Source organism: Myxine glutinosa, chromosome 9 (assembly GCF_964187855.1).
Source record: "Myxine glutinosa chromosome 9, kmMyxGlut1.1, whole genome shotgun sequence".
Classification (NCBI taxonomy): Eukaryota; Metazoa; Chordata; class Myxini; order Myxiniformes; family Myxinidae; genus Myxine; species Myxine glutinosa.
This window is the reverse complement of record NC_136269.1, coordinates 16798237-16816798: the sequence shown is the minus strand read 5'-3', so window position 1 is coordinate 16816798 and position 18562 is coordinate 16798237. Positions and strand designations below refer to the sequence as shown.

The window sequence follows — 18562 nt, the reverse complement described above, 5'->3', positions numbered from 1 at the left end:
CCCATAAAGCCGAGACTTGTGATGTGCTGCAGAGACTGTTGTCCTTCTGGCAGGTTCCCCAATCTCAGCGAAGGAACTCTGTAGTTCTGTCAGAGTGATCTTTGGGCTCTTGGTCACCTCCCAGACCAAGGTTCTTCTTGCCCGGTTGCTCAGTTTGGTCAGACGGCCAGCTCTAGGAAGAGTCGGGGTAGTTCCATATTCTTTCCCTTTCCTAATGATGGAGCTCACTCTGCTATTCGGAACTTTAAACACTCTAGAATTGTTTTATAACCTTCCCCACATCTATGCCTCACAATTCTATCTTGGAGTTCTAAGGACAGTTCAATTGAACTTCACGGGAGAGTTTCTGCTCTGACATGCACTGTATACCGTGGGACCTTATATAGAAAGATGTTTTTCTTTCCAAATAATGTCCAATCAATTGAATTGGCTGCAGGTGGACTCCAATCAAGTTGTGGAGACATCTCAAGGATGGTCAAAGGAAATTTGATGCAGCCGAGCTCAATTTGGAGTGTCATCGTAAAGGGATTGAATACCTATTGACTCGACATTTCAGCTTTTAATTTTTAATTACTCAGTAAAAATCTCGAAAAATAAATTTGCACTTTCACATTGTCGGCTATTATGTGTAGATCAGTGACAAAAAAAAAACTCAATTAAACCCATTTTAAATTCAGGCTGTAACACAGCAAAATGTGAAAAACGTCAAGGGGTGTGAATACTTTCTGAAGATACAGTATTTGTGCATATAATATACAGCACAACATGTCACGTATAATGTGTATGTATATAATATACAATTTAATCGATAATACTACAATACACCATTTGGTGTCTCTGTCTCTCTGTCTCTTAATACGAAGAACATACCCACTCCCCAAAAGGTTTTTCATCCTTGAACAAATGCCGTGTTAATGTGCACAAACATCTTATCGTATCATTTTCGTGGGAGCACCCCGACCAAAAGTAAGAATATTATAAACTACAAACACGTATGATTTACCTTTTGAAACGGTCGCTACTGCTGTTTAACATGAAACAGAAATGGAGGAAACCCAGGTTTCGCCGGGTCTCATTATAAAGAACTCTACATGGGGAATAAAATGTGTTGATGATGATATCATAGGTGCCTCCATTATGACGTCATAATTCGACAAGTACAAAACTTCATCCGATCAAGATGAAATTTCTTGAGCATAATCGAGGAATAAATTAGTTTAGGAAAAAAACATTATGACGTCATTGGTCACGTGGTTCGGTCGCCATATTTGTTTTAACACAAAAGCCTTAAAAACCACTGAAAATACATCCTGGTGAGGGTTTGCAATCTCTGATTGCTCTTTTTCTTATCAGTTGCACTATCAGTCTTCCATGTAATACAGGGTGGGCTGGCAATGTCCAGGTGGGCATGACTCAGGAGGAGAAGAAAAAACAAGAAAAGGAAATCACCTGGTGGAGGTCTTCTTTTACAAGGCTATAACTCTTTGGCAATGTTTGACCACCGGCTAGGATACGCTCCGCATAACAGAACATTGAATGAATGTTCCACACAGCAAACAAGGAGCGACCCAGGCCAAATGCATTGTAAAGCTGAAACGACAGATCATGCGTCTCTTTCTTTGGAAGAAATCACCAGAATATGCAACTCGACGAAGAGGAACTTAAATTAAACAGAATTTGTTTAATTTGCAAATGAAGAAAAGAAATCGACCAAAAATGACATGAAACAGTGTTGTTGTTGTCGTTGTTGTTTTCAGTGGTGTAAAATGTAAAACGACATTGCAGTTACCTTTTTGTGTGAGTCCAGAAGCATGTCATATGGACACATGGTCTCTTGGAGCCAATGAAGAGCCCCTTGCTGACAGGAAAACGTGACAATGAGGACACGCAAAGGCACACTGTCGAGCTCACTCTGAAATAACACAACCAATTAATCAACAACACCCACAAGTAAATTCTTCCACTAACATCTTGAAGCGAGCAACAAGCTTGCAGCCCTCTTAATGAAAGGTGGTGCCTGAGAATTGCATCTTTCCAAGTACGGTGATGATGCCAAAAGTATGTCTAGATAGCTAGAGTGGTTGTGAAGGTTGCATTGTGTCTTTTGATTGGTGAAACCTTTTGATGCTATGATAGTCCGTCTTCAGAACCCGGTGTGTACCCCGGTTTAGAATAGGTACACCGTATCCCTGCGTGTCGTAAGAGGCAACTAAAAGGATTGGCGTCAGGAAGGGCATCCGGCCATAAAAACATTGCCTCAAAAAGAGAACCATGACAATTACAACTACATATGGGCAGGGTACAGCCCGAAGTACCCCGTGGGGGACCCCACTCCCTCTCGTCAAAACTCAAGGTGGGGACCCCGATCGAAGCAAGGGTGGAAATCACTCCATTTATGACGAAACGTCTGATGCCCAGCCTGTCATCTGGGTTGACTCAGCCTGTCATCCTTCCGAGGTCGGCTAATTGAGTACCAGTTCACTGGTAATTCCCTGTTTGTCGTTAAAGGCGGCAAAAATGGTTGGCGTCAGGAAGGGCATCCGGCCGTAAAACATCGCTTCAAAAAGGGGACCAAAAAAACAACAACAACCACGGTTCCCGAAAAAGGCCAACCCCCGCTTTGCGGGGAAAAATGGCCTCTAAAGGTGGTTTGTTTTTTTGTTTGTTGTCTGATGCCCGGTGTGGAGATCGGTTTCTGAGGTTTGGGACAGGGAATGTAGGGACGATGACAGGGAGATCAGGAGAAGTGGTGGAAGTATTGGTCAGAAGAAGAGTGGACATATGTTGTGTGCAGGAGACGAGATGGAAGGAAAGTGGTGTGAGAATGGTGAAGGGTAGGCAGGGACAGAAATACAAGTTTGTGTGGCAAGGGTGAATGGTGTTGGTGAATGGTGTGAATGGTGTTGGTGTCCTGTTTTCTGAGGAGTTTGTAGACAGTGTGGTGAGTGTGACTAGAGTGAGTGAAAGGTTGATGATGGTGAAAATTATGATTGGAAAGCTCTTGGTGAACATCATCTCGGGATATGCTCCGCATGTTGGTCGGAGCGATGAAGAGAAGGACAAGTTCTGGTGTGCTATAGAGAAGCTGATGGAAAACGTGAAAGATGAAGTTGTTGTGGTAGGAGGAGACCTAAATGGACTTGTGGGAAGGAGTATGGAGGGTTTTGAGGGAGTTCATGGGGGTTACGGATATGGTGTGAGAAATGGAGAAGGTGAAAGGATTTTGGAGTTTGCTGATGGAGCTGATTTGTAATACTCAGTTCCATAAAGGGGATAATAAGCTTGTTACATACACGTCAGGTGGGTCGACGACAACCGTTGACTACCTGCTGGTGCGTAGGCGAGATAGGGGGCACCTCCGGGACACAAAGGTGATCCCGGGGGAGGAGGCTGTTTCACAGCACCACTTGGTTGTCTGCGACATAAGGGTGAAAGGTGCGAGGAGAGCTCGGCGGGTGAAGTACCAACCGAGAATGAAGGTGTGGAGGTTGAAAGACGTGACAGTGAGGGAGGCATTAAAAGAGAGGCTGAATATGGTAGAGGATGATGTGGTTGAGCTTGAAAGTGGTTGGATGTCAATGAAAGATAGTCTGTTGGGAGCCGTTGGTGAGGTATGTGGATGGACAAAAGGACCACCGAGGCACTCGGAAACATGGTGGTGGGATGATGAAGTTGGAAAGAAGATTGACGAGAAGAGGAAGAAGTTCAATGAGTGGCAGAAGGCGAAGGGTATGGGGGCAGAAAAGGCAGAGCATGAAAGTTATAAGGCAGCCAAGAAGGCTGCAAAGAAAGAGGTAGTAAAGGCACAGGAGGCATGTAGGAAAATGTTCGGAGAACGTTTGGATTTGGAAGAGGGTCAGAGAGCGTTATTCAGGATTGCAAAGCAGATAGCGAAAGAGGTGTGATGTGATGGGGGTGAGTTGCTTGAAGGATGAAGTGGGACAAATTGTTGTGGACCCAGATGGAATTAAAGGAAGATGGAAGAGATATATGGAAATGCTGTTGAATACAGAGAATGAATGGGATGACAACATAGAGAGTAACCCAGTTTTAGGACCGGCAGAGAAGATAACTGAGAAGGAAGTTGAGGAAGCGATAAAAGCAATGAAGAGTAGAAAAGCGGGAGGGCCGACGGGAGTTGTGGGAGATATGTTGAAGGCAGCGGGGAATTGGGGTGTGAAGAGAATGACAGAGATCCGCAATCTGGTGGTGATGGAAGGCCGCATTCCAGTTGATTGGGAACTGAGTACCCTCGTCCCTCTATACAAGGGGAAAGGTGACCCTCTGGACTGTGGCTCGTATCGAGCGATAAAGTTATTGGAGCATGGAATGAAGGTAAGCAACAACAGGGGAGCTGTTGGGAAGCAGCATCGCCTCCACAAAAAGAGATGTCGACATCAGACTTGGAAAGGCTTGGGGAGCTTTAAACAGTCTAGGCAAGATTTGGAAATCTGCACTTCCAATAGAGCTGAAACGAAACTTCTTTAGAGCAGCTGTTGAATCAGTTCTTGTATATGGGGCAATTACATGGACCTTGACATCGTCACTAGAAAAGGCCCTGGATGGTGCATACACTCGCATGCTCAGAGCAGCCCTTAACATCTCATGGAAAGAGCACCCCACAAAATATGAATTGTATGCAAAAATCCCACCAATCAGTGTAACCATACGTCAACGTAGATCAAGATTTGCTGGGCACTGCTGGAGAAACAAAAAAGATGAGCTCGCAAGCGATGTTTTACTTTGGTTACCAACTCACGGCAAAGAGGCACCAGGGAGACCTGCGAAAACATATATAGATCAGCTTACAAATGATACTGGGTGTCTGGTTAACGAACTACCTAATGCCATTAGTGACAGAGATGAATGGAAGAAACGTGTCATGGAATGCCGAGCTAGCTCGACGCAGTAAGTAAGTAAGTAAGTAAGGAATGAAGGTATTGGAAACGGTGTTGGAGAGGAGGATAAGGAAGAAAGTGAAGATTGACGAAATGCAGTTTGGATTAATGCCAGGAAGAGGAATGACAGACGCGCTTTTTATTGTGAGGCAGTTGCAGGAGAAGTACATGGAGAAGAGGAAGAAGTTGTTTCTTGGGTTTGTTGATCTGGAGAAAGCATTCGATAGGGTTTCACGCGAAGTATTGACATGGGCATTGAGGTAGTTAGGAGTGGAGGAATGGTTGATCAGAGTAGTGATGGCAATGTGCAAAAGAGCGCGCACAGCTGTAAGGACGAAGGACGGGAACAGTGGTGAGTTTGAGGTGAAGGTGGGAGTGCATCAGGGGTCGGTACTAAGTCCACTACTATTTGTAGCTGTGATGGAGGTGCTGGCTCAGAACGTAAAGGAGGGTTTACCGTGGGAGTTGTTGTATGCAGATGATCTGGTGTTGATTGCAGACAGTATGGATGGACTGAAGGAGAAGATGAACAAGTGGAAGAAATGTATGGAGACAAAAGGTCTGAAGGTGAATATCAGAAAAACAAAGGTGATGGCAAGTGGTAAAGCATGTGGTGAGGTGGAAAGAACTGGGAAGTGGCCGTGTGCTGTGTGCAGGAAGGGTGTCGGAGTGAATTACATTCAATGTACAATGTGCGCTGAGTGGGTTCATCAAAAATGTAGTGGCTTGAGAGGGTCATTAACCAGTGTGGCAGCTACATTCAAGTGTAAGGTGTGCACAGAGGGAGCTGCAGATGGAGGAAATGTTGAGTTGGATCTTGGAGATGGCGTGAAGCTGGAAGGTGTGAAAACATTTTGTTACCTAGGAGACATGCTGAATGGAGAAGGTGGATCAGACTCGGCAACGGTTGCTCGAGTGAGATGTGCATGGAAGAAGTTTCGGGAACTGAGTGGCGTGCTGACGAGGAGGGGAGTGTCGTTGAGGCTGAAGGGGAAGGTGTATGCTGCATGTGTGAGACGTGTTATGATTTATGGGAGCGAGACATGGGTAATGAACCTAGAGCAGTAACGAAGGCTGGAAAGGGTGGAAATGCGAATGGTTCGGTGGATGTGTGGAGTATCGTTGAGAGAGAGGAAGACAAATGATGAATTGCGAAAGATGATGGGAATAGAGCCTGTGATTGATGCTGTGAAGAGAAACAGGTTGAGATGGTTTGGTCATGTGTTGAGGAAGGATGAAAGTGACTGGTTGAGAAGAGTGATGGAAATGAATGTAGAAGGAAGTCGAGGACGGGGAAGACCGAGAAAGACTTGGCTAAAGATGGTCGAAGAAGAAATGCGGGCAAGGGGGTTAACAAGGGGAGATGCAGAAAATAGGGCAAAATGGAGAACATTGTCATGGGGAACGCAAGGCTAACCCCCACTCTTGCAGGGAAAAATGGCCTTAAAATGCCTGTTGTTGTTGTGTTGTGTAGTCCGTCTTCAGACAGAATTGTGGGGAGGTCCAATAACAAGGTGGCCATGTTCGTGCAACAGAGTAGCGATACCGTCCCCCGATATAGAACAGAAACGAGAGAAAATGCCATGCCTATATGGATAGGAGTGATTTGATGTGAAAACTCTGGGCAGACTTCAATATAACAAGAAGCCTGCATTGTGGGATACAACCTGTGACTATATATATATACTGTATATATATATATATATATATATATATATATATATATATATATATATATATATATATATATATATATATATATATATATATATATATATATATAAATAATTGGCTCCTGTCCACTCAACTACCTCATCCTTGCTGTTGAAGGCATATTAGTAGACCAGCTATTTATGAAAAAGTGCTCTAAAAAAAACTTTGGATGGCATTTTCTGTTAAAAGCAGGCATCCATGCTGGATCACTTGGTTGGGGTGTGTGGAAAATTATGTGGGTGGATGCCACCCTGGATTTTGACCGTGAAGGTCATTTTCAAGGTCAAATGGACCTAAAACATGCAAAAATGGGTATATCGTTAGCCTATTTTTCATAACAGTTTCTGTTGCACTTAGAAATTTATAACCTTATTAGATCAATTGCCCGTAGGATGTAGAAGAATATGTGAGTCGATTCCACCCTCAATGTTGACCTTGAAGGTACTTTTCAAGGTCAAATCGACCAAAAAGTGCTAAAAATGGGTATTTTCGAGCCTATATTTTATATTACAATAACTTTCTGTTGAATGTAGAAACAGGCATCTGCATTGCATCAATTGCCTGTAGGTTGGGAACAAATAAGTGGTTGGATGCAACCCTGGTTTTTGACCTTCAAGGTCAATTTCTCAGTCAATTGACCCCCTAAAATAGAAAAAAAATGGATATTTTCTCACCTATGTTTTGACAGCATTTTCTGTTGTGTATAGTAACAGGCATCCATGTTGAATGCTTGGGGTGTGTGGAAAGCTTGTGAAAAATGACAATGATATATGACAATGATACCATGACCACTGTCATCAATCGGTTTGCCAGCAATTCAGATCACCTTGGCCTGAAGCATATAATCATCACTGCAGATCAACCATTGTACAGCTGGGCAAGGAGCTGGTATGGGCCAACCCAGAGTTTGAAAACGTCATTTTCGTGATGGGGGGGCCTACACATCTGCTTCAACTTCCTGAAGGCCATTGGGCAACATATGGAGAATGCTGGTCTCGATGATTTGTGGACTGAATCCGGCATGTATGCCACAAACACCACTGAGACCATGATGGAGGGAAAAGCATACGACAGTGCTGTCCGGGGTCACAGGCTGACCTATGAAGCACTTTGGCATATCCTGTGGCCACAGTTTGAGATGTGGTTGGTAGAAAATGGTCATGCCGATGATGCTAAATTCAAGGAACTGGCCCAGCTGGTGTCTCAGAAGTTCAGACAGAAAGACGGTAACCGGTACGATCTCAACACGGCCGTGTACAAGCTATCACAAGTTCGAGGAGGTACCAACATCCAAGACCTCCTGGAAGAATTTTCTGCGCAATATGCAGAGAACCCAAACTACAGATTCTGGTTGACGTACATGAAGATGGTGGTGGTCTTGTTAGATTTCATCCGAGCTGAAAGGGATGGCAACTGGAACCTGCACCTGGAGGCATTCGCTGGAATGCTACCGTGGCTCACAATATATGACCACACCAACTATGCACGATGGGGCCCAGTCTACTTGGCTGACATGAAGGGGTGAGAGAAGGCAGCACCAGAAGTACATGCAGAATTTCTCAAAGTAAACTTTGTGGTGAAGAGAAGTCTGGCATTTCACTCAGGCCAACTGGCACGGTCTTCAAGCAGCCATCAATCATCTGGACTGGTCTCCCATCTCTACCGCCTCTGACATCAACTCATCCTGGGAATTCTTCCAAAGTAAACTGCTCTCTCTCATGCACAGATTTATCCCATCTCGTCTTCAGTTGTCATACCCTTCCTCCCATCCATGGTACACGGAATCTTGTGGTGAGGCTCTTGCCCAGAAACAACTTGCTTTCGTCTCCTGGAAAGCAAATCCAACAGAAGGAAATCTCATTTCTTTTCACAAAGCCCGAAACAAGTGTGTGTCCACCCTCAGGAGAGCCAGGAAACAATATCTCTCCGTTCTCTGGACCGAACTCTCTTATCTGTCTCCCTCTTCCAAATCCTGGTGGCATCTGGTCAAATCTGTTTCTGGTGTTTGTTCCCCTTCCATCCCCTCCCTCACCTCAAATGGCCACACGGCTGAATCCGCACGTGAAAAAGCTGAATGCCTCAACTCTGTGTTTGCCTCTAAATCTTGTGTCCCAAACCCATCCCTCTCTGTACCCACCATACCCAGTCGTACCCAGCTGCTCCTGGACTCTGTGTCCTTTCCTCCTGACAAGGTGGAAAAGTTTGTCAACCCTCGACTCTGATTCTGCAACTGGACCTGACGGCATCAGCCCACGGGTCCTAAAATCCTGTTCTTCCGCTCTTTCACTCCATCTCTCTGTTCTCTTCACCCTCTCTTTTGCTCAAGGTCATCCTCCATCTGCTTGGAAATCTGCCAACATCACCGCTTTGCACAAAAAAGGTGCAAAAACAGATCCCAGCAACTACAGACTAATCGGCCTTCTCCCAATTATGAGCAAAGTCATGGAATCCATCATTGCTTCAGATATGAAATCTTTCCTCTTCTCCAATGGCTTGATCTCTGATCATCAATTTGGTTTCAGACCTGGTCACTCTACTCTGGACATGCTGCTTCTGCTTTCTCAACAATGGATGGAGGTCCTCAATGCCAAACAGGAAATTAGAGCAGTCTCCCTTGACATATCACCTGCCTTCGATACGGTCTGGCACCCCGCTCTGCTCACCAAGCTCTCCTCTTTTGGTATCCATGTGGAAATCTCCACGCATGGCTGGCGGACTTCCTCTCTAGTCGTAGTCAACGTGTGGCCCTGAATGGGTTTCTCTCATCTCCTCTTCCTGTTCAGGCTGGAGTTCCCCAAGGCAGTGTTCTGGGCCCTGTGCTTTTTCTGGTCTTCATCAATGATCTCTCTGACTCTCTTGAAAATCCTCTCTATCTCTTTGCTGATGACTCTACTCTCTGTCGCTCCATTCTTCATCCCTGAGATCGGTAGTCTGCAGCCTCCTCACTCTCTGCAGACCTGGACAAAATCACAGACTGGGCAAACAAGTGGAACATGTCTTTCAATCCTGACAAATCTCACACTCTTACGATGTCTCTCCGAAAGACCGACTGGACAACCCTTCCATCCACTTTCTGAATAATCCTCTCCAAGAAGTTCTGTCACTCAAGCTTTTGGGTCTCACTATCTGCCATGATCTTTCCTGGGAAAACCACATTTCAAATCTGGCCTCCAAAGCCAGTCGCCGACTGGGCATCCTCCGTCGTGCGAAGTCCTTGGCACACCTGAGCTCCTCACCACATACAAGGCTTTCATCCGCAGCTCAATGGAATACTGCTCTCCCCTATGGGCTGGTGCTCCTGCCTCACACCGAGCTCGTCTTCACGCTGTTGAAACCAAAGCGTTCAGAATCATTGGAATTTCCCGCGATGAAGCTAACTCCAAGGGCCTCTCACTCACTCACCGCAGGCAGGTTGGTGGTCTTTCCGTCTTCTACCGACTCCTCTCTGGCCTTGCCCCCCCAGCTCTCTCTGGGTTCTGTCCCACAAATATTCCTACAGGTCGCACAAGATCTGCCTGCAACCCTCTTATGGTTAAACTGCCAAAATCAAGACTCTCTGCTCACCTTCACTCCTTCATTCCTCTTTTCTCCCACCTCTGGAACAAACTCTCTCACTCTCTTCAATCCCACTCCACCCTCCAGGTCTTTAAAACAGCTGTTCACCACCATCTCTTATCTTCCCCCATCCAAAACCTTGATCTTTTCTACCCCCGCTAATTTCACCCAAAATCCACTTTTTTGAAATACCAACTTCTGTCCTGGAAGTCCTGGAAGTCCTTGGTGTCCTTGTGTTTTATACTTCTCCCTCCCCCCCCCCTTCCCACGCCTCCTCCCCCCCCCCTTCCCACGCCTCCTCCCCCCAAGCCCTCTCCCTTCCACACATCTCCCTGCTCTCAAATGTTGTGTTTGTGTGCTCCCCCTTCTCTCTCCATCTTGTCTTCCGCTCCCTTTTTTCATATATTTTGTTTGTCTGGTTGATTTGTTTGTGAAGTAAATGTTAGCTCTTTCACGAGCCTCGATTCAGTATACAAAAAAAAAGAAAAAGAAAAAAAAGTCAACGGCGTTTCAACCAGGTCCCAGCTGATCAAGCCACAGAGTGGATCAACAGAACATGCAAGATGCACAACGACATTATTGGCATCACCAGAAACGACCAGGCCAGGGACAAGTTCTGCATCACATGGTCAGAGCGCTCACGTATCTCCCACGAGACGAGGTGTCTCTTTGACCTTGAAGACGATGAGGAAGAGACTGCATTTGTACGCTCAGACACTCGTCCATCCAGCATGAAGCGTGATGCTGATGATGTCAAGAAGCTGATGACACAGCTAGTCAGATTAGATGTGTTGAAGATGAAGGCATCAATGGCTTCTGATACAACAGAAGATGTAGAAGAATCAGAGATGACTGCCAGGGCCTCACTTGTCTCTTTGGCAACCAATGACATCGCCCCTTGCGAAGTGGAGACTGATCTGTTGACCGCACAAGACAGAGGGAAGCAGATGGTGATCAACAATGTCAAGCAACGGCTGATTGATGAAACAGGCAAGTTTCATGATGTCCTCAAGAAGAACAACTCGAAGACGTTTGCGTACCTATACAAAGCAAACGTGTCCACAAGGCAGAGTGTGCAGTCGACCATCAAAGCTGACCGAAAGCTGATGCAGCGGCTGCTGAATGCCGTAAATGCTGGCCGGATAGTAGAGATGCTAGAGGTTCTGAGGCATGAGCTTTCTCCAGTGCCGCTGGCATTGGCTAAGCCAGGGGGCGTGATGAACTCCACACCAAAGGCAGAGCTGATTAATATTCTGTCAGCTACAATGGAAATTCCTTCCGAAATTCCAGATGCTGCCATGAAGGCATGCGTCCTGATCGATGGCCATGCCCTCATCCAAGCGATGGGAAAGCCTAATGGGTGCCACACATTTGGTGACTATGCTGCCGTCTTCCAGCAGTCAGTGACGAGGCACTTTGGTCAGCACACAACAGGGTCGACATTGTGTTTGACCGCTACATTGGAGTCCACTCTACAAAGGCAGCTACAAGAGCCAAGAGACTTGGGAAGAAGAAGCCCATACAGAAGATCATTAATGGTCCGCAAGTCCCACTCCCGCAGGTCTGGAACCAGTTTGTTGCATTGGATGAGAACAAGGCCAGCCTTGCACGCTTTCTTTCAGAATCTCTCATGAAAAGTGCGAAGGAGCTGCCACAAAGATATGAGCTGGTCGTAGGAGGCGGTTTCGCTGATGTCAAAGATGCAAGATCAACCAGGTGATATGACGTCAGACTCCATGGAAACCACGAAGAAGCAGAAACAAGGCTGATCCTGCATGGATGCGAGGCAGTTGCTGCAGGCTATGAAAGAGTGCTGGTGATCTGCAGAGACACTGATGTCATGGTACTCTTGGTGCACTTCCTGACGCCGAAGGCATGCCAGGTATGGATGGTTTCAGGCACTGCTATGAAGCGGAAGTGTTATCCACTGCACACCATATCGGAGAAGCTTCCACAGCATTTGAAGGAGAACCTGGTCAGCTTCCATGCTCTCACTGGGTGCATTACGTCATCATCCTTCACGGGCCATGGGAAACAATCATGCTGGAAAACCTTCCAGAAACAGCCAAATCTTGTCAGTGGGGTTGGGCGTGATGGAACCCTGGAGAACGTCGAGCGGTTCGTTTGCCACCTGTATGGCACTGCAGAGCAACCCACCATTGATCACGCTCGGCTACATCTGTTTGCTAAAGGCAAGAAGGGCCTTGAAATGCTGCCCCCAACGAAAGATGCCCTGGAGCTACACATAGCTCGTGCTAACTACCAGGCCAAGATATGGTTACAGGCAGACCAGGAGAACATCATAGTCCCCTCTCCAAGTGAAACACCAGGATGGAAGCTGGAGTCTGGTAATCTGCAGGTAATCTGGACCAGGCTGCCATCTGTTCCAGGTGCCTGCATCCAACTTGTCACCTGTGGATGCAAATCAAAGTGCAGAACTGCTCGTTGCAGCTGTTACAGACAGGACCTCAAGTGCACCACTGCCTGTGGCTGTGACGCCATTGACTGCTGCAATCCTGCAGGCCAGTGAATACTTAAACATTTGCAGGATATCAAGCACATCAAATCATGCCCAGACACTTGTGTATTCACCTATTAGTATAGTTAGTGAGAAAATGCCTATTTTAAACATTATTCTTTGTTCAATTTGACCTTGAAAATGACCTTCAAGGTCAAAATCCAGGGTGACATCCACCCTCATATTTTTAGCTATCCCACAGGCAATTGATTTAGTATGGATGCTTGCTTCGACATGCAACAGAAAATGCTGTAAAAAAATAACACAGAAAATACCTGTTTTTACCTTTTTTTGGCCTATTTGACCTTGAAAATGACCTTCAAGGTCAAAATCCAGGGTGACATCCACCCTCATATTTTTGGCCATCCCACAGGCAATTAATCCAGCATGGATGCCTGCTTTTAACAGGAAATGCCACCCAAAGATTTTTTGTGTGACTTGGCTGGTCCACTATATACAATTCATCTCCGAGGGTCTTCACGATTTGGTTCAATATCAATTCTGAGTCTGACAGTGTTCCCATGTGAATGAATAAGATTAGATGAAGCCATGTCTGTCCCGTGTTCTCATGTGAATGAATAAGATTAGATGAAGCCATGTCTGTCCCGTGTTCTCATGTGAATGAATAAGATTAGATGAAGCCATGTCTGTCCCGTGTTCTCATGTGAATGAATAAGATTAGATGAAGCCATGTCTGTCCTGTGTTCTCATGTGAATGAATAAGATTAGATGAAGCCATGTCTGTCCCGTGTTCTCATGTGAATGAATAAGATTAGATGAAGCCATGTCTGTCCCGTGTTCTCATGTGAATGAATAAGATTAGATGAAGCCATGTCTGTCCCGTGTTCTCATGTGAATGAATAAGATTAGATGAAGCCATGTCTGTCCCGTGTTCCCATGTGAATGAATAAGATTAGATGAAGCCATGTCTGTCCCGTGTTCTCATGTGAATGAATAAGATTAGATGAAGCCATGTCTGTCCCGTGTTCCCATGTGAATGAATAAGATGAGATGAAGCCATGTCTGTCCCAATGTCCCATGTTCCCATGTGAATGAACAAGATTAGATAAAGCCATGTCTGTCCCATGTTCCCATGTGAATGAACAAGATTAGATAAAGCCCTGTCTGTCCCATGTTCCCATGTGAATGAACACGATTAGATAAAGCAGTGTCTGTCCCATGTTCCCATGTGAATGAACAAGATTAGATAAAGCCGTGTCTGTCCCATGTTCCCATGTGAATGAACAAGATTAGATAAAGCCATGTCTGTCCCACGTTCCCATGTGAATGAATAAAATTAGATGAAGCCATGTCTGTCCCGTGCTCCCATGTGAATGAATAAGATTAGATGAAGCCATGTCTGTCCCGTGCTCCCATGTCAATGAATAAGATTAGATGAAGCCATGTCTGTCCCGTGCTCCCATGTGAATGAACAAGATTAGATAAAGCCATGTCTGTCCCGTGCTCCCATGTGAATGAATAAGATTAGATGAAGCCATGTCTGTCCCATGTTCCCATCTGAATGAATAAGATTAGAAAGTGTGTCTGTCCTGTGTTCCCATGTGAATGAATAAGATTAGATAGAGCTGTCCGTGTCTGTCCCATGTTCCAACATGAATGAATACATTGAAATAAAGCCATGTTCCAATGTGAATGAATGAGATTGGATGGAGTTGTCCGTGTCTGTCCTATGTTCCAACATGAATGAATACATTTAAATAAAGCCATGTTCCAATGTGAATGAATAAGATTAGATAGAGTTGTCCGTGTCTGTCCCGTGTTCCAATGTGAATGAATAAGATTAGATAGAGCTGTCCGTGTCTGTCCCTTGTTCCAATGTGAATGAATACGATTAAATGAAGCCATGTTCCAATATGAATGAATAAGATTATATAGAGCCGCCCGTGTCTGTTCCGTGTTCCAATGTGAATGAATAAGATTAAATAAAGCCATGTTCCAATGTGAATGAATGAGATTGGATGGAGTTGTCCGTGTCTGTCCCGTGTCCCCATGTGAATGAATAAGATTAGATAGAGCCGTCCGTGTCTGTCCCGTGTTCCCATGTGAATGAATAAGATTATATAGAGCCGCCCGTGTCTTTCCCGTGTTCCAATGTGAATGAATGAGATTGGATGGAGTTGTCCATGTCCGTTTCATGTTCCAATGTGAAGGAATAACATAAGATAGGTAAGATTCATCATGATTTCTTTTATTTCTGTTACCTCAGTTTTGTTGTGTGTGCCTCTAACTCTCTCTTCTGCTCTCCCGCTCTGTGGTAATAACCCTTTCGTTCATAAAAACCTGTATGTGGTCATTCGAGGTATGGGACTTTGTCATAAAGCGCGATTGAAGTGGCTTTACAAATCCGGTAATGGGCCGATTGGAAAACAAGCATTTAACGTGCATATGGCGCCGTTCAAAAATTACGTAACGCTAATTTTTAGGGAGGCGCGTAAGATCTTGGTTAAACCTTACTTATAATTTAACACTCGACCCAAACAAATCCAATGGAAATCTGACACAACAAAGCCAGACAGTGTATAACCAACAGAGGCCTACACAGGCCAAATGTGTTTGATCCACCAGGAAATAAGATGGCAGCCATATAATTTTGGCTTGGTACTATGGTGGGTGGAGTCAAGTGACAGATGTGGGTGTGGTCCGGCAGCAGTCTGACCAATGGGTGCACATTTGAAAAATCGACCCCAACAAGAACTCCATCAGCAACGTGAGATCGCAGGTAAAAATGAACCTGGTGAGCCTGAAGTTGTGCCACGTGCTCTCGTCATGGTAATCAGGCAAGGTGGCGCAGCATTACGAGCAGCACTAGGTATTCTTTTCCGAGGTAGTTATTCAGCAGAACCTCCCTGAGTGAGAAAAACAGATGCATGATGGGTAGAACCAGATGAGCCGAGTCAACTTGCAAACAAGAGCACTCTTTCGGCAAACAAGGGTAGCTTTGATGAGGATGAGAGAAATGTGGAAGTAAAAACAATACAACACAAGAACGAAGTTTTCAATTTTAGAAATTTAAAATCGATTGTACTATTTGGCTGTGGACCATGAAACGTGACTAAAATCATTGCAAACAAGAGCGAGAATTGCCTTGCAATGTGTGTCCCCTACCGATGTGATATTTCCCAAGTCCAAAAAGGGTATAACTCGGTGAAAAAAATGATGAAATGCCCTGAAACTCGAACTTGTTCTGTAACTTATCATAATAGGGCCGTGTAGCAAGTTTCAGTTAAATGGCATGGGTAAAAGTCTGAAAAACCACAGGTGGGATGGACAGACAGACAGACAGACAGACAGAAAGCAAACCTATGGTCTCCTCCTGTGAAACCGGAAGGGGACTAATAAACTGGAATTGCTTATTTATTTGTGGCCAGATAGAGTGAGCAACAAGGAGGTAGAAAGAAGGACAAAGGAAAAACACAATGGAGGAAATGAAAATGAGGAAGTGGAGATGGAATGGGCATGTACGGTGTACGGAAAACGTCACAAAAAGAGTTATACGCTCAAAGCCTAAAGGTTGAAGGAGGGTTGCATGACGTAGAGAGACCTGGTGGCATTTGGTGGCAAAGGAGTTCAAGGAGCGAGAAACCACCTTCAGTGTGATCAGGTAGTCGGTTCAGGACAGACAGAAACGTTGCTTGTTCTTCAATTGGCTCTTAAGTCACCAGGCATGACATGACCTTAATCAAGCAATGCAAGAAAGACGATACCAAATATTAACATCCGTATAACGTTTTATCTGTGCTCAGAAGCTCACCTGCCCGTTCTGACATCCACAAAGGTGAGATTCATTGAGGAAATATTTTCTTGGAGCTGTGCCTGAGTGCAAGGTTCTACTTGTTTCCTCTTGTCATACATTTTCAGGAAGTTGTCCCATTCCACCTGAGCAAACAATGACATGAAATTTTAATGCAGTGTAATGTGTTATTATAATGTGCAGGGACCTGTTTGTCATGAGATTGGATAGGGCCGTGTCTATCGCGTGTCCGTGTCCATCCACTGTTCGCATGTGAATGAATAAGTTTAGACAGAGCCGTGTATCGCGTGTTCCAATGTGGATGAATAAGGTTAGATAGAGCCGTGTCTATCCCATGTTCCCATGCGAATGAATAAGATTGGATAGAGCCGTCGATGTCCCGTGTTCTCATGTGAATGAATGAGATTATATAGAGCCATGTCTATCCCGTGTTCCAATGTGGATGAATAAGATGAGACAGAGGTGTGTGTGTCGCCATGTTCCCATGTGAATGAATAAGATTATATGGAGCCATGTCTGTCCCGTGTTCCCACGTGAATGAATAAGATTATAAAGAGCCATGTCTGTCCCGTGTTCCCATGTGAATGAATAAGATTATATGGAGCCATGTCTGTCCCGTGTTCCCACGTGAATGAATAAGATTATAAAGAGCCATGTCTGTCCCGTGTTCCCATGTGAATGAATACGATTATAAAGAGCCATGTCTGTCCCGTGTTCCCATGTGAATGAATAAGATTATAAAGAGCCATGTCTATCCCGTGTTCCAATGTGAATGAATAAGATTATAAAGAGCCATGTCTATCCCGTGTTTCCATGTGAATGAATAAGATTATAAAGAGCCATGTCTATCCCATGTTCTAATGTGAATGAATAAGATTATGAAGAGCCATGTCTATCCCGTGTTCCAATGTGAATGAATAAGATAATATAGAGCCGTGTCTATCCCATGTTCCCATGTGAATGAATAAGATTATAAGGAGCCGTGTCTATCCCGTGTTCCAATGTGAATGAATAAGATTATAAAGAGCCATGTCTATCCCGTGTTCCAATGTGAATGAATAAGATTATATAGAGCCAAGTCTGTCCCATGTTCCCATGTGAATGAATAAGATTATAAAGAGCCATGTCTATCCCATGTTCCCATGTGAATGAATAAGATTATATGGAGCCATGTCTGTCCCGTGTTCCAATGTGAATGAATAAGATTATATAGAGCCGTGTCTATCCCGTGTTCCCATGTGAATGAATAAGATTATAAAGAGCCGTGTCTATCCCGTGTTCCCATGTGAATGAATATGATTATATGGAGCCATGTCTGTCCGGTGTTCCAATGTGAATGAATAAGATTATATAGAGCCATGTCTATCCCGTGTTCCCATGTGAATGAATAAGATTATATAGAGCCGTGTCTATCCCGTGTTCCCATGTGAATGAATAAGATTATAAAGAGCCGTGTCTATCCCGTGTTCCCATGTGAATGAATAAGATTATATAGAGCCGTGTCTATCCTGTGTTCCCATGTGAATGAATAAGATTATAAAGAGCCGTGTCTATCCCGTGTTCCCATGTGAATGAATAAGATTATATAGAGCCGTGTCTATCCCGTGTTCCAATGTGAATGAATAAGATTATATAGAGCCGTGTCTATCCTGTGTTCCCATGTGAATGAATAAGATTATAAAGAGCCGTGTCTATCCCGTGTTCCAATGTAAATGAATAAGATTATATAGAGCCGTGTCTATCCTGTGTTCCCATGTGAATGAATAAGATTATAAAGAGCCGTGTCTATCCCGTGTTCCCATGTGAATGAATAAGATTATATAGAGCCGTGTCTATCCCGTGTTCCCATGTGAATGAATATGATTATAAAGAGCCGTGTCTATCCCGTGTTCCCATGTGAATGAATAAGATTATAAAGAGCCGTGTCTATCCCGTGTTCCCATGTGAATGAATAAGATTATAAAGAGCCGTGTCTATCCCGTGTTCCCATGTGAATGAATAAGATTATATGGAGCCATGTCTATCCCGTGTTCCCATGTGAATGAATAAGATTATAAAGAGCCGTGTCTATCCCGTGTTCCCATGTGAATGAATAAGATTATATAG

At 44.6% G+C, this 18562-nt stretch overlaps 1 protein-coding gene across 9 annotated transcripts in view; it reads right to left on the bottom strand.

Annotated features, from left to right (window-relative positions):
* LOC137416354 (uncharacterized) overlaps positions 1–18562 on the bottom strand; it is a 75406-nt gene that overhangs the window by 5691 nt on the left and 51153 nt on the right. For 4 of the 9 annotated variants that reach the window (XM_078784131.1, XM_078784127.1, XM_078784128.1 and 1 more), the window contains exons 6-7: positions 1790–1858; positions 1450–1590 (exon numbers count right to left, since the gene is read on the bottom strand). In XM_078784131.1, the coding sequence (XP_078640257.1) occupies positions 1450–1590; positions 1790–1858 (210 nt within the window). Of the gene's footprint in view, positions 1–1003; positions 1088–1449; positions 1591–1789; positions 1913–18562 lie in introns of those variants that run through there. The other 5 variants (XM_078784129.1, XM_078784126.1, XM_078784130.1 and 2 more) reach the window with 2 other exon arrangements.